Source organism: Halichondria panicea, chromosome 11 (assembly GCF_963675165.1).
Source record: "Halichondria panicea chromosome 11, odHalPani1.1, whole genome shotgun sequence".
Lineage (NCBI taxonomy): Eukaryota > Metazoa > Porifera > Demospongiae > Suberitida > Halichondriidae > Halichondria > Halichondria panicea.
Genome location: NC_087387.1, coordinates 3,751,993 through 3,763,291, shown reverse-complemented (window position 1 = coordinate 3,763,291; position 11,299 = coordinate 3,751,993). Strand labels below are relative to the sequence as shown.

At 39.5% G+C, this 11,299-nt stretch overlaps 1 protein-coding gene, 1 long non-coding RNA gene and 1 pseudogene across 3 annotated transcripts in view; all 3 read right to left on the bottom strand.

Annotated features, from left to right (window-relative positions):
- LOC135343672 (protein F37C4.5-like) overlaps positions 1 to 11,299 on the bottom strand; it is a 59,537-nt gene that overhangs the window by 2,824 nt on the left and 45,414 nt on the right. Inside the window, exons 2-11 of one of the 2 annotated variants that reach the window (XM_064540649.1) lie at positions 3,793 to 3,807; positions 3,637 to 3,748; positions 3,268 to 3,390; positions 3,131 to 3,208; positions 2,933 to 3,072; positions 2,746 to 2,875; positions 2,268 to 2,522; positions 1,539 to 1,703; positions 1,297 to 1,374; positions 713 to 874 (exon numbers count right to left, since the gene is read on the bottom strand). In XM_064540649.1, the coding sequence (XP_064396719.1) occupies positions 713 to 874; positions 1,297 to 1,374; positions 1,539 to 1,703; positions 2,268 to 2,522; positions 2,746 to 2,875; positions 2,933 to 3,072; positions 3,131 to 3,208; positions 3,268 to 3,390; positions 3,637 to 3,748; positions 3,793 to 3,807 (1,258 nt within the window). Of the gene's footprint in view, positions 1 to 712; positions 875 to 1,296; positions 1,375 to 1,538; positions 1,704 to 2,267; positions 2,523 to 2,745; positions 2,876 to 2,932; positions 3,073 to 3,130; positions 3,209 to 3,267; positions 3,391 to 3,636; positions 3,749 to 3,792; positions 3,808 to 5,940; positions 6,263 to 11,299 lie in introns of those variants that run through there. The other variant, XM_064540648.1, reaches the window with a different exon arrangement.
- LOC135343676 (uncharacterized) lies at positions 7,555 to 8,868 on the bottom strand. The gene is made up of 4 exons (XR_010397214.1): positions 8,854 to 8,868; positions 8,343 to 8,513; positions 7,924 to 8,127; positions 7,555 to 7,764 (listed from the first exon to the last, which is right to left on the bottom strand). It is a non-coding gene; the product is annotated as an uncharacterized LOC135343676 (long non-coding RNA).
- On the bottom strand, positions 9,751 to 11,147 carry LOC135343675 (uncharacterized; annotated as a pseudogene).

Here is an 11,299-nt window from a genome sequence, read left to right as displayed (position 1 = left end):
AGATATGTGCACAATTATTGCTGAATCAGCACTATTTTTTGCAAAATTTTCGTCATGCCTAGCTGGGTGGGGCTCGATCTGCAGCTAACGCTGCTTTGCCTGCAAGTAGTGCTCACTAGTTAGAGTTGTGCCAAGAAGCATTGTTTAGTGTTGGTAGTTTCAGTGCTTGGTAAGCGTGCAAAGACGGAGATAAATGTCTCACTGACGATTATCGATGCATTCGGCAGCTCATTTCTCATGACCACCATTCCGTCCGCAAGCAAGTTATTCTTTCCAAATTTTGGGGAGCTGTTACTTTCTTACCCATCTGTAGATCCATGTAGTTAGTTTTGTGCAAAATTGTCTTGTGCTTCGTGCAATAGCCGCCGATTATAGGTGTCTGGCGAAGATAGGTTACTTACTCTAGATGATTTTGCGTACGCAAGCACAATCATCTATATATACCCTCCCTGAGCAACGGTCACGTCTTGAAGTACTTGTACAAGAGAGTGTATGTACATGTATGCATTTTATAGCGAAATATGTCGGGCTAAAATTCTAAGCTCTGGTAAAACTATCGGAACTTACTTCTTAATGGACAAAAAGTGACGAAAGCTACAACATGACATGCAATTCAGGCTTAAGGAAGCTAATCATGCCATGACCTGGGATCAGGTCAACTCTTCCCTCGTAGCTAACCCGCTGACTTTTAAACTCTACCTTACATACTCACCTTAGCGATGAAGTTGTTGTCCAGGAAGACGTTGGCTGGTCCAGCCAGGATGGTGTAGGGTGAGGAGTTAGTGGCCTTGGCTTGCAGGAAGGAGTGAGGGAAGAGTCGAGGGACAGAGCTGTACGTCAGCTCAGGGACCAGGTCAACCAGAGCTATCGTCACCTGTGTACAGTATACGTACCAATCCAGTGTTGTACAATACTGTCCAAGCTAGTATGTGCAAAAGCAAGCTACAAAAATAATACAGTAGAACCTCGATCATCCGGACACCTTGGTTCCAGAAGCAGGCCGGATAAGTGAATACGCCGGATAATCGAATAGATAAACCACGCCTTGATCCACCCACTTTATTGATAAACAGCAGTGCCACATGGTTGTCTGCGCATGAGCAGAAGATAAGCAGGCATGTCTCCATGGTAACAGCTGCAATGCGCATGCGCATTTGAGGGACACGCCCATTTTCTGATCTGATAACAAGAAAACTGCCAAGCCGGATAATCGAGGTTTCGGATAATGGAGGGCCGGATAATGGAGGTTCTACTGTACATGCATGCTAACTCGTAAATATCTTCGTGCACACCTACCTTGTGCTCAGTGTTGTCAGCTGGGATGGTTGTGGCTCTGGGAATGGCGTATGTGGTGTTGAACAATCCAGCAGTCACCTGTTAATTAAAGAGACACAAGAAGAATATGGACCTGTCCGCACTCTATTGCGCATAATATTATTATATAATATTATATGACTATATAAAGTTACATTGAAATATAGTTACAAACACATTCTGATCTCGGGAGCAAATTGAGTAACAACAAACTCGATATGTACCTTAGCTGTAGCAACTTCCAATGCCGGTGGGGGTGGAGGAGGTGAAATAGAGCCTTTTCCTAGACCCCTAAACGTCTCTTGACCACCACCACCACCAGGGGCAGCAAGGTCATCCTCCAGTGAGAGTGTAGCATTGTGTAGACTTTCACCACCATAGGAATCTTCCTATCACATAATCATTGTACTTAAACTTAGCAATACGAGTAGAAAGTACAGTGTCATGATCACGTACACTCTGCTAATTAAAACAGCACCATGTCTCCTCAGGGTGTCATACAGGATTTTGAGTAGAGGGGGGAAATAAGGCATGCTTTTAAGAACATTTTGCTAAAAAAAAAGGTTAACTGAATACCCTGTTAGTATGTAACATTGGTGGCTATGGACACTCAGTCATACAAGTAAGCCGAATGCACATTTTAGGGGGGGGGGATTGGAGCCCAGAGGGGGATATCACCCCTTTCCCCTCCCCCTGTATGACACCCTGCTTCTCCCTGCTCATGACAAACAATAATAAATTATGCTTAGCACACAAAATGTTTAACTGTGTGGCGTGTTAAGAGATTGCAATGGCCGTGCAATGCAAGCAAAATAGCCCTAAAAAGTTCATAACGCAAGATCCTTATCAGTTACAGAAATACACACCCCAGATATTCAACACACGCAAACACACATGAATTACATTTTTGTAAGCATGCCTCGGTGCGTGCAAGCAATCTCTATAGAACTTACAATTGTAGGGTCATATGATTCAGAAAATGCTGCTCCCATAAATGAAGCTTCGGCTTCAATTTCAAATGAGGAGCGCTTTGCAATGTTTTTACACGGGGCATAGTAGCGTCTAGGATTTGGTCTCTTGAACCTGATGATCTTGGTGTTGAGAGGAGGTGCTGACCCACCGACACTGGGCTGAGCAGTGGAGAGTGAGATCTTGGCATTCTCCCAGTCCTCACCAGTCACCTGCTGTATGAGACCGTAGTACTGAACCTGCACACGACACAGAAATGAGGATGAGATTATGTGATAACTCAAACGCCAAGTACGTGTATAATTATGGTCTGACAAGGCTCAGTATTGTTTAAAGCCAAATGAGTAAATGATTGTCCTATAGTTACAGTATGCAACAATGTAAAGGTGCATGCATGCATGCAAGTTGGCTCTAATGATCGAGTACTTAGAACACTGGACAGTAATGTGTTATCGACCTCACCTTCATGGTCTTGTCTTTGGTGAAAACTCTGACATCATAAGACGACGACCAGGAGGCGTTGGTCACTATGTAAGAGACAAATAAAATGGCCTCTCCCTCCTCGGCAGCTTCTAAGCTAACGTGGAGAGTTCTGTATATACAAAAATATAACTGAGCCAGCTCCTATAAAGTGTGTGAGTATTCTCACCGCAGGGTCTCGGTGGTGGCTTTCTTGTTCTTAGGGTTGAGTTTGTCAGCGTTGGCTTGCAGAACAGCCAACTTGTCTTGGAGGCACTTCTCCTCTCCAGCTATCACGCTCAGTCGAGAGTCAAGGTCACTCAACTTGCTCTGAACAAGGGGAAATGTGGTAACACTCGGTAGTGAGTACAGCAGCTGATGTACGTACCTCCACTCTTTGGAACAACTCAATGACAACAGAGACACTCTCCCCATCCACGAGCTGAGACAGACTGTGGTCAGAGCCCTGCAAGTATCAACATCACATGCATACATTTGTGTTAATGGCATACGAGAACTGCACACCTCAACAGTGTGCATAGTTGACACATGTTTGGAAAATTTGTTGATGAGTTCCTTTTCTTTATTGAGCACTTCTCTTCTGATTTGCAAGTGTCGCAATTCCTTCACAGTCTCAGAAATCTCTTCCTACACAAACAGAAACAGAAAGAGATAATGACTGTCAAAAATAAGTCGGTACAAAAATGCGAAAAGGTGATTGTGCAGTTTACAGTTGTCTCAGCTGTCAAAGTGTATACAAGCTACTGTACATGTAACAGCGCACCAAAATGTTAAGACCCCACACTCGAAAGGTATGTGAAGATAACCCTGATGAGAAGCTGATGAAAGTGGCTCAACATTGTGCACAACAACATATAGTACACCAGTCCACACCTTAATGCGTTCAAGCTCCTCTTTACTTCCAGTGGTTGTTAGTTCATCATTGGAGCTCTCCTTTGACGAGTATATCACATCAGTGATCACAGCCTTGCCCTGACCTTCAACCCTGTGGAGAAAGTGAATTTTATATAATTATTAGTCAACTACAACCTCACGCAAATGATACAAGCCCATAGCTGAGGTCAACTGCGTAGTTTTAGTTTTATAGCTAAGGGGGTGCTATAGAGCTATTTCATGTGACGTCACAGTCACGTGAAAAATGCCTAGTCAGCCATGTTGGTGTACAGATATTCATAATATCACAGCCAAAAAGAAGGGTGGGGCTCACCATAGATACTATAAATCACAGTCATGGTTTTGTGTGTAGTGATAGGCTGCTCGAAGCCAGGGCCATGTGCAAAAACTGAGATCTACTTTGCCAATGTGGAAGTGTATAAACTATTGTATTGAATGGCCACGCATATAAGTAGCAAGCAGACATCTGAATCTGGTTCAAGACTTGCATGGCTTGAATGCAAACCTTATTCATGTATCAAATATACGTTTATGCGTTTATTTTTGTTTAGACCTCAATCAAGTTCAGTGAAGTGACTTCTATCAGCACTAGACTGGTCCAAACACTATTCAATCATATGCTTAAACTCCTATGGGGCTCTAAACTTTAGAAGGACTGTTACAAGCAACAACGTTCAACCAAAAAGGAATTTATATATTGCCCTAGTCGGCTCTCATCTTCTATCACATTGTTCACAACTATGGAGACAACGAACATCGCAAAGAAGCTTGAGCAAATTAAGAGAATAGCGACCAAATACAATTCTCTGCGACTACTCTACCTGTTATAAACAGAGGCTAACCACCCTTGGTATGCTAGTCTACCCCTAATGGAGCTCATAGATTTACTGTTACTGGTTACCTAGCAACCACAAGATAACTTCGACCACGTTACCACCAGCTTCGTTACTACATGACTAGACTATAGGCAGTGACCACAGACTGGCCCACAATTACACCAGATCTAACAAGGCACATCACTTTTACTTTAATTGAGTCTGTGGAATGCAATGCTGCATTGAGAAATGTCGTAGACTCTTGTTCAAGTTCTTTTGTACTTTCACGCATGCAGACAAACTGTGTACTTACCGTGTCAAATGTCCTTGTTCTAACTGTTTCATATTTTATCCTAAATATTATATTTGTGTTCAGCACCATTGTAATAATCATACTAATCATAATAATAAAATGTATAATCGTAGGATGTGCTATTAGTGACTGGAGAGTGTACAGCAATTAATCCCATATCACATCTGGTCCAGTAATTGCACATTCTCATTGACAGCGTGCAATTACCTGTCAAGTAATTGCACGCATCAATGACAACGGATTGTTTTTGAATAACGGCCACGGCCGAAAATGTTAATGCAGTCAACTGTCAAAAATAAAAACTGCAGAGAACTTCATCATACACGATCAGAAATCAATTACTCGTGCAACAAGAGATTAATAGCACTCAGAACAAGCACTGGCAAGCTTAATAGCACTCGGCTACACCTTGTGCAATTAGTAGCCTTGCCGTGTATATACCACACCTAATAGGAGGATACGTAGGGTGCATATCCTCCGAATAGGTGTGGTATATCTGACTTATACCACGTGACTGCAGCACTATAAAAGGACCTCCCACTAGCAATAATTCAATCCACGATGCAGACTGCAGGACTATGCATGCCAGATTTTGCAGCCCCGTCAAACAGCTAGTTGAGCAACATGTCGACTCCTAAAGATGCTCAAGTGCTGGCCATTCGACTTCCATTACTGGAGTTGCAACCATGGATCCATGGAGGCTTAGCCATCTTGTTGGAGAGTGCAGTGGCTCCTTTTAGTCTGGCTCCTTTCAAACTTTAAAAACAGCTTGAAAACTGTGCATGCCTGCATGCATGGGGCTGTATGATACTTTTCCATGTATTTTACAGCTGTTGACCATGCAATTAGTGCATGGTGATGTAAATTAATGTGATATAATGCTTGTTACTCGTGCTATTAATCCCATATTGCACTCTTATAGCCATACTATATAATGATACATTTTAGAGAAAACATAATTGTAATGTCAACCACTACAGCTAGTGTACACCGTGGACTACATGATAGGCTCTTAATTTCTAAGTCAATTTAGAGTATAGGTTTAAGTGACATGAAAAGAGTTGTATACAAATCTTTACCCAACTCATGTAGAGATGTGCGTGGCACATTACGTACCACTACCAAACTCCACTCTCACAAAAACAATACATCCACCTGACAGAGTTCTGGTCGACACAGTGCGTCAGGTCAGAAATTATGAGCTCATTCTCTCCAGTAGCAAGATAAACTGACAACCTTCTCTTGACCTCGGCACGGTCTTGGTAGACCACCACAGAGTCGATGGGCGAATCTCTCACTTTAGTCTCGATCACTTGAACACCTGATTTACCAGGGAAAGCCAAGGTACAAGTCTGCTGTTGTTGATGTTTGCCAGTCATCTTGATCTTGTTATAAATAGTAGAGAAAGTATACTAATCTATATTGTCAAGATGTTTTTTAGTCTGGAATTTTGGTAATTCCAGCCGATTCTTATGTAGCGTGGGAGGGAAGTAGACCTATACCGCTCCCTCCCACGCAGAGGAGGAATGCCAGTCATACCATGAACACACAGACTTGCAAAATACTAGCGGCCTGGAATCGGATACACTGTTTGATTTGTGGACGGTTTTTTGGTGGGGCATAAATTGTGATACTATCACACTATCACAATCATGATATAGATCTACTGCTATCAGGACTGGTGAAGAATCTACCTGAACTTGAGTTGTCTCCAATTCTCTATAGCCTATACATAGTGGTATTATGCAAACTGATAGACATGTATAGTGTATATCTATAGCGTATTTATATCATTATGTCATTATGTGTATGATAAATACATGCATATATAGATCTCTATTGCATGAAAGTAATATTATGTAGAAAATTCAACATTTTTCCTTTATTATTATGCGTTCACAATTGACAGAATGTTCACAAAATTAATTAGTTTCTATTTGTGGAATCATGTAAGGTATACGTTTGATATAAGCGTTCACAATTGACAGAATGTTCACACAAATTTAGTTTATAGTATATATATACTATATATATATACGTTTGATATAAGCGTTCACAATTGACAGAATGTTCACACATTTAGTTTATACTATATACGTTTGATATAAGCGTTCACAATTGAAAGAATGTTCACACAAATTTAGTTTATACTATATATATAGTTATATAATTATATGTTTGATATAAGCGTTCACAATTGACAGAATGTTCACAAATTTAGTTTATACTATATATATCGAATTATAATTTATACTATTATATATAATAGTCTAGTATATATAAGTTTGATATAAGCGTTCACAATTGACAGAATGATCACAAATTAAATTTTAGTTTATACTATATTATATAATATAAATATAGTATATACGTTTGATGTACGCGTTCACAATTGACAGAATGATCACAAATTTAGTTTATACTATAATATAGTATAAGCGTTCACAATTGACAGACTTTTATTGGTAACCCCATGATGCATGCACCTCACAGGGCCCTCGGCCATGCATAATATGTATAATTATGTTCATGATAACATGCACTGGTATTATAATTATATAGACAACCCCTTCCCCCATAATTATAGCCATGCATGCATGCATGCATGCATGTAACTACATAAAAACCACCCTTCCCCCATAAAACTTATTATCACAATGGTATCAAGATATCATTCATTTCGATTGTATATACATAATACATAAAACAACGTGCTACTAGCACACAAAACACTATATTATATACCTAAATAATAGATACAATAACTGTTATTATAGATTGAGTTCATGCAGGCAAAATTAAGTGTTAGCTACATGCATTTGCTGCAATGCCACTGTGCTATCTTCCCAGCTTCTTTTTGTGATAACGATACGCACTTGATGTGGAACCATTGGTCACATGTGTGACAAGCAATCATGGTTGAAGCACGAGGCACTCTCTTGTATACGCATACATACTTAGGGCATTGCTCCTTGTCTTCTGCACAATCAAAACATATACATGGAAATAAGTGCCACTTGCATTTATCGTACACTTATATGCATTGCCCGAGTCAATATAACTACATTATATCACTACATGCCATGCATGCACTATATATAATTATTGTTTGTCAGCACATAATAATTATCTAATTACCTCCTACAATTGCAACTTGTACAGCAGATTTGCCTTGCGGTTTATTAGCACAGTTCTTTTTTCTTTTGGCACCATTGGTAGACAATATCTTGGCAGATTGTGGTTGACTAGCAGGTTTTCTTTTGCTTCTGGTATTTGCAGGCGATCGTGGTTTACTAGCAATTTTGGTTTTGCTTCTGTTCTTGGCAGCATAATTTGATTTGTCTGCATGTGAGTATAATTATGATAACTTCAAAGCTTATATAAAAAACATAGTATAATACATGCACAATACATGCAGGCACTTGACATGCATCTTACTTTGCTTGCCAGTTGCTTTGAATTCAGCGAGACATTTACTGTTGTCTGAATAGATATACAATTTGCACAATGTTTTTAAGTGCATCATGCATGCACTATTATTATATATTTATAGCTACCTTTTTTAACGCCCAACTTCACTTTGGCCAATTCTGTTAACAGGTTCCTTCTTACCACAACTGTAGTAGATGTTGCTTTTCTGCGTGCATGGCCACTCAATCTGGCAGGACTTACTCCAATTCTTTCATACAATTTTGTCAGTGATACCGAAACAGGACGCTTCTTTTGCACTGAGAGTGCAGGATAAAAGTATAATTATGTGCAGGGCATTGTATACTATAATGGCGCATGCATGCATGCATGTGCTATAATTATTAATTACTGCAAAATGTTTTATATTATATAGGTTCATGGAATGGCCCTCTATATATAAAAGCAGTATTTCTTTGAATCATCAGGAGTAATTAACTCCGGCATGCTTATCAGAATCACCTCCAGCCCCATTAATATAATAATATATGTTTTGCACGTTATAATAGCAGATAGTCAAGGCGGCAAACTATACTACGGCCAGTCTACGGGGCCCACAAAAACAGCAAAAATTAGCTATAATGTATATATACACCATACCTAATTGCCTCTGTCTTAATTGGTGGTGTAACTCCTAGTCGATGGAGACGGACAGGTGTGAGAGGATAATGACATAGCACTGCATCCATGTATATAAAATATGACATAATTTTATATAATTAAATTAATCGTATTTGTGGGTATATATAATTATATATAAATTACATGCAGAGCCCTCAGCAGAAATGTTCGGGTGTTCTGAATAGTCATAGGAAACCATAATTACCAATAGCTTAGCATTAGTAAAATCAGTAGGTTTACATTATAGGATTGGCAGTGGGTTTGCCCGTGTTTAGCAATATTTCAATTATTTTGACTCATGTTCAAACTGTTCTATATCTCTGCAGGGAAAGGCCACATCAAAACTGAATGGACAGATAGCCTTTTCTCTCTTTGTATCTCTCATTTCATAATCCATGAACGTTTTAAATGTATGAATATTGTCATTTTAAAAATTGCACTATTTCGACGTTTCACCGCTCGTTGTCTGACTGACTAAAGGCCTGTCCACACTAGACACTCAATGCGCATTGAACATCCACCAAATCATTCCATGCAGGTCACCAGTACGGTTCGTGCATGTTACTACGCATGGACTGTGTGTACCTGTGCTCAACACTGCATGTATTAGGAACATCAATTCATCACAAATCATCATGATTATATGCCCGCACATTCCAAAATGGATGTATAATAAAAATTGCGTATTTATATTATATTGGCAGGGAAAACATGGAAACTACCAGTACATGTGATTGACGTTGTAACGGATTGGAGTTATGCTCTCGTCGGATTTCTTGTTTCCACGCTTTTTTGTGGTTCCCCTGGCCAATCCTAGCAATTTTTCACATTGCAAATGTTTTTCTAGTCGGATATAGGTATCATATAAAGTAAAGTGATAGTAATTGCTAATTAGGTGACTGCATGTATATCTCAACACATTCACATGTATAAGCACTGCAAAACAATTTACTTCTAAAACAGTTACTTTGCAGTTCCTTTTGGGAGAATTGGCTTTTTTCCTCTAGCATAGCACTTGCTGGTATACTCGTTTCGCCTTAACACCATTCGGTGGAGATAAAAAAGGTGGTGAACCTTGTTCATTGAGCACAGAATATGACTAAACCGATGTACCCAAACAAATGTCTGCTCCCCAGCCTGTGTATTGAAGTCAGGATTCTCGCTCTTCAGTTCAGCAGGAGAAAACTTTAATTTACAATCTGGAGACACATGGTTTTGAAAATGAAACACATCGATGATTTTGTTGACATCAAGCCACAAACGGTCCAATGGCGGAGTAAATGGTAGAGGAGCACGAGCAGCCTTCAGCTTTGCTAAATTGCACATGTTGTCATAGGCCAATGAGATAGGCTTCCCAATACCACCACGAGACTTAGCTAGAGACAGCAGCCATTGAATCAAAATTAAGAACACTTGTGATGGCGATTCAGACCTATATAGGTATATAAATTATATATAGAGTGCATTTGTTTTATACATGCATAGTTTCTATTCATGTCAACAGTTGAGGGTTAGTACTTATAATTATAGGCACTAGCTATATTACAGTTCAGTATAATGTAGCTATTATGCTAAAATGTATACAGGAAAAGGGTCATGTGAATGCATGGCGTGTACCTGTACAATGGTTGCCAAGTGTCAATATGACCACCCCCTCTGATGACGAATTGGTGCCCTCTAGACCACTTCCTCAACCGTTTGGATTTACCCGTATCTTTCCTGCAAACTCGTTCATTAGGGTCATCATACACAGTATACTTCGTACTAGTTTAGGATGCTTCTCAATTAAAGCTGCAGTACCTATAGGATAAAGTTCAATAAAAGTAATAGAGAATTCTACATAATTATATACCTTGTGAGGTGGTAGCAGATGTTCCAAATTGGTTTGTATTGACTTTAATAGAGTTCATAACTGCATCAACAGTATCAGTGTCACCCTCACACTCCTCTTCATTTTCTAATTAAATCGTGTAAGTAAATAATTGTACCACTGTATCTTAAATTACCAACTGCTTGAGCACCACAATATTTGAGAAACTGTCTCAGATCAATAGGCACATCAGGAGCTTCATTCTGTAGCAAAAGACAGTGTTCCTCGCAAAATGCCTTATTGTGAATTGGGGAGTTTGTACACACATCAGGTAAATTGAGAGCTGGAATTCCATCACTGATTTGCTGCAAAGGTTTTGAAATTACAAATTACAATGTAACTATAATGTTTGTGGTAAGTTGCCATCCATCACCTCAACTTTGAACATGCAGTGTGGGAAAACAGTTTTCCAAATTCCATCTGTAACCCACAGTTGACCACAACCTATTGGGTTCAATACTAATTATACAGTCATGCATGCACTATAATTACCTCTTTTCTTGCATTCAGCAGTACACGTGTCTTCTTTGTGGTGGTATATAGAGATTGCCGCCT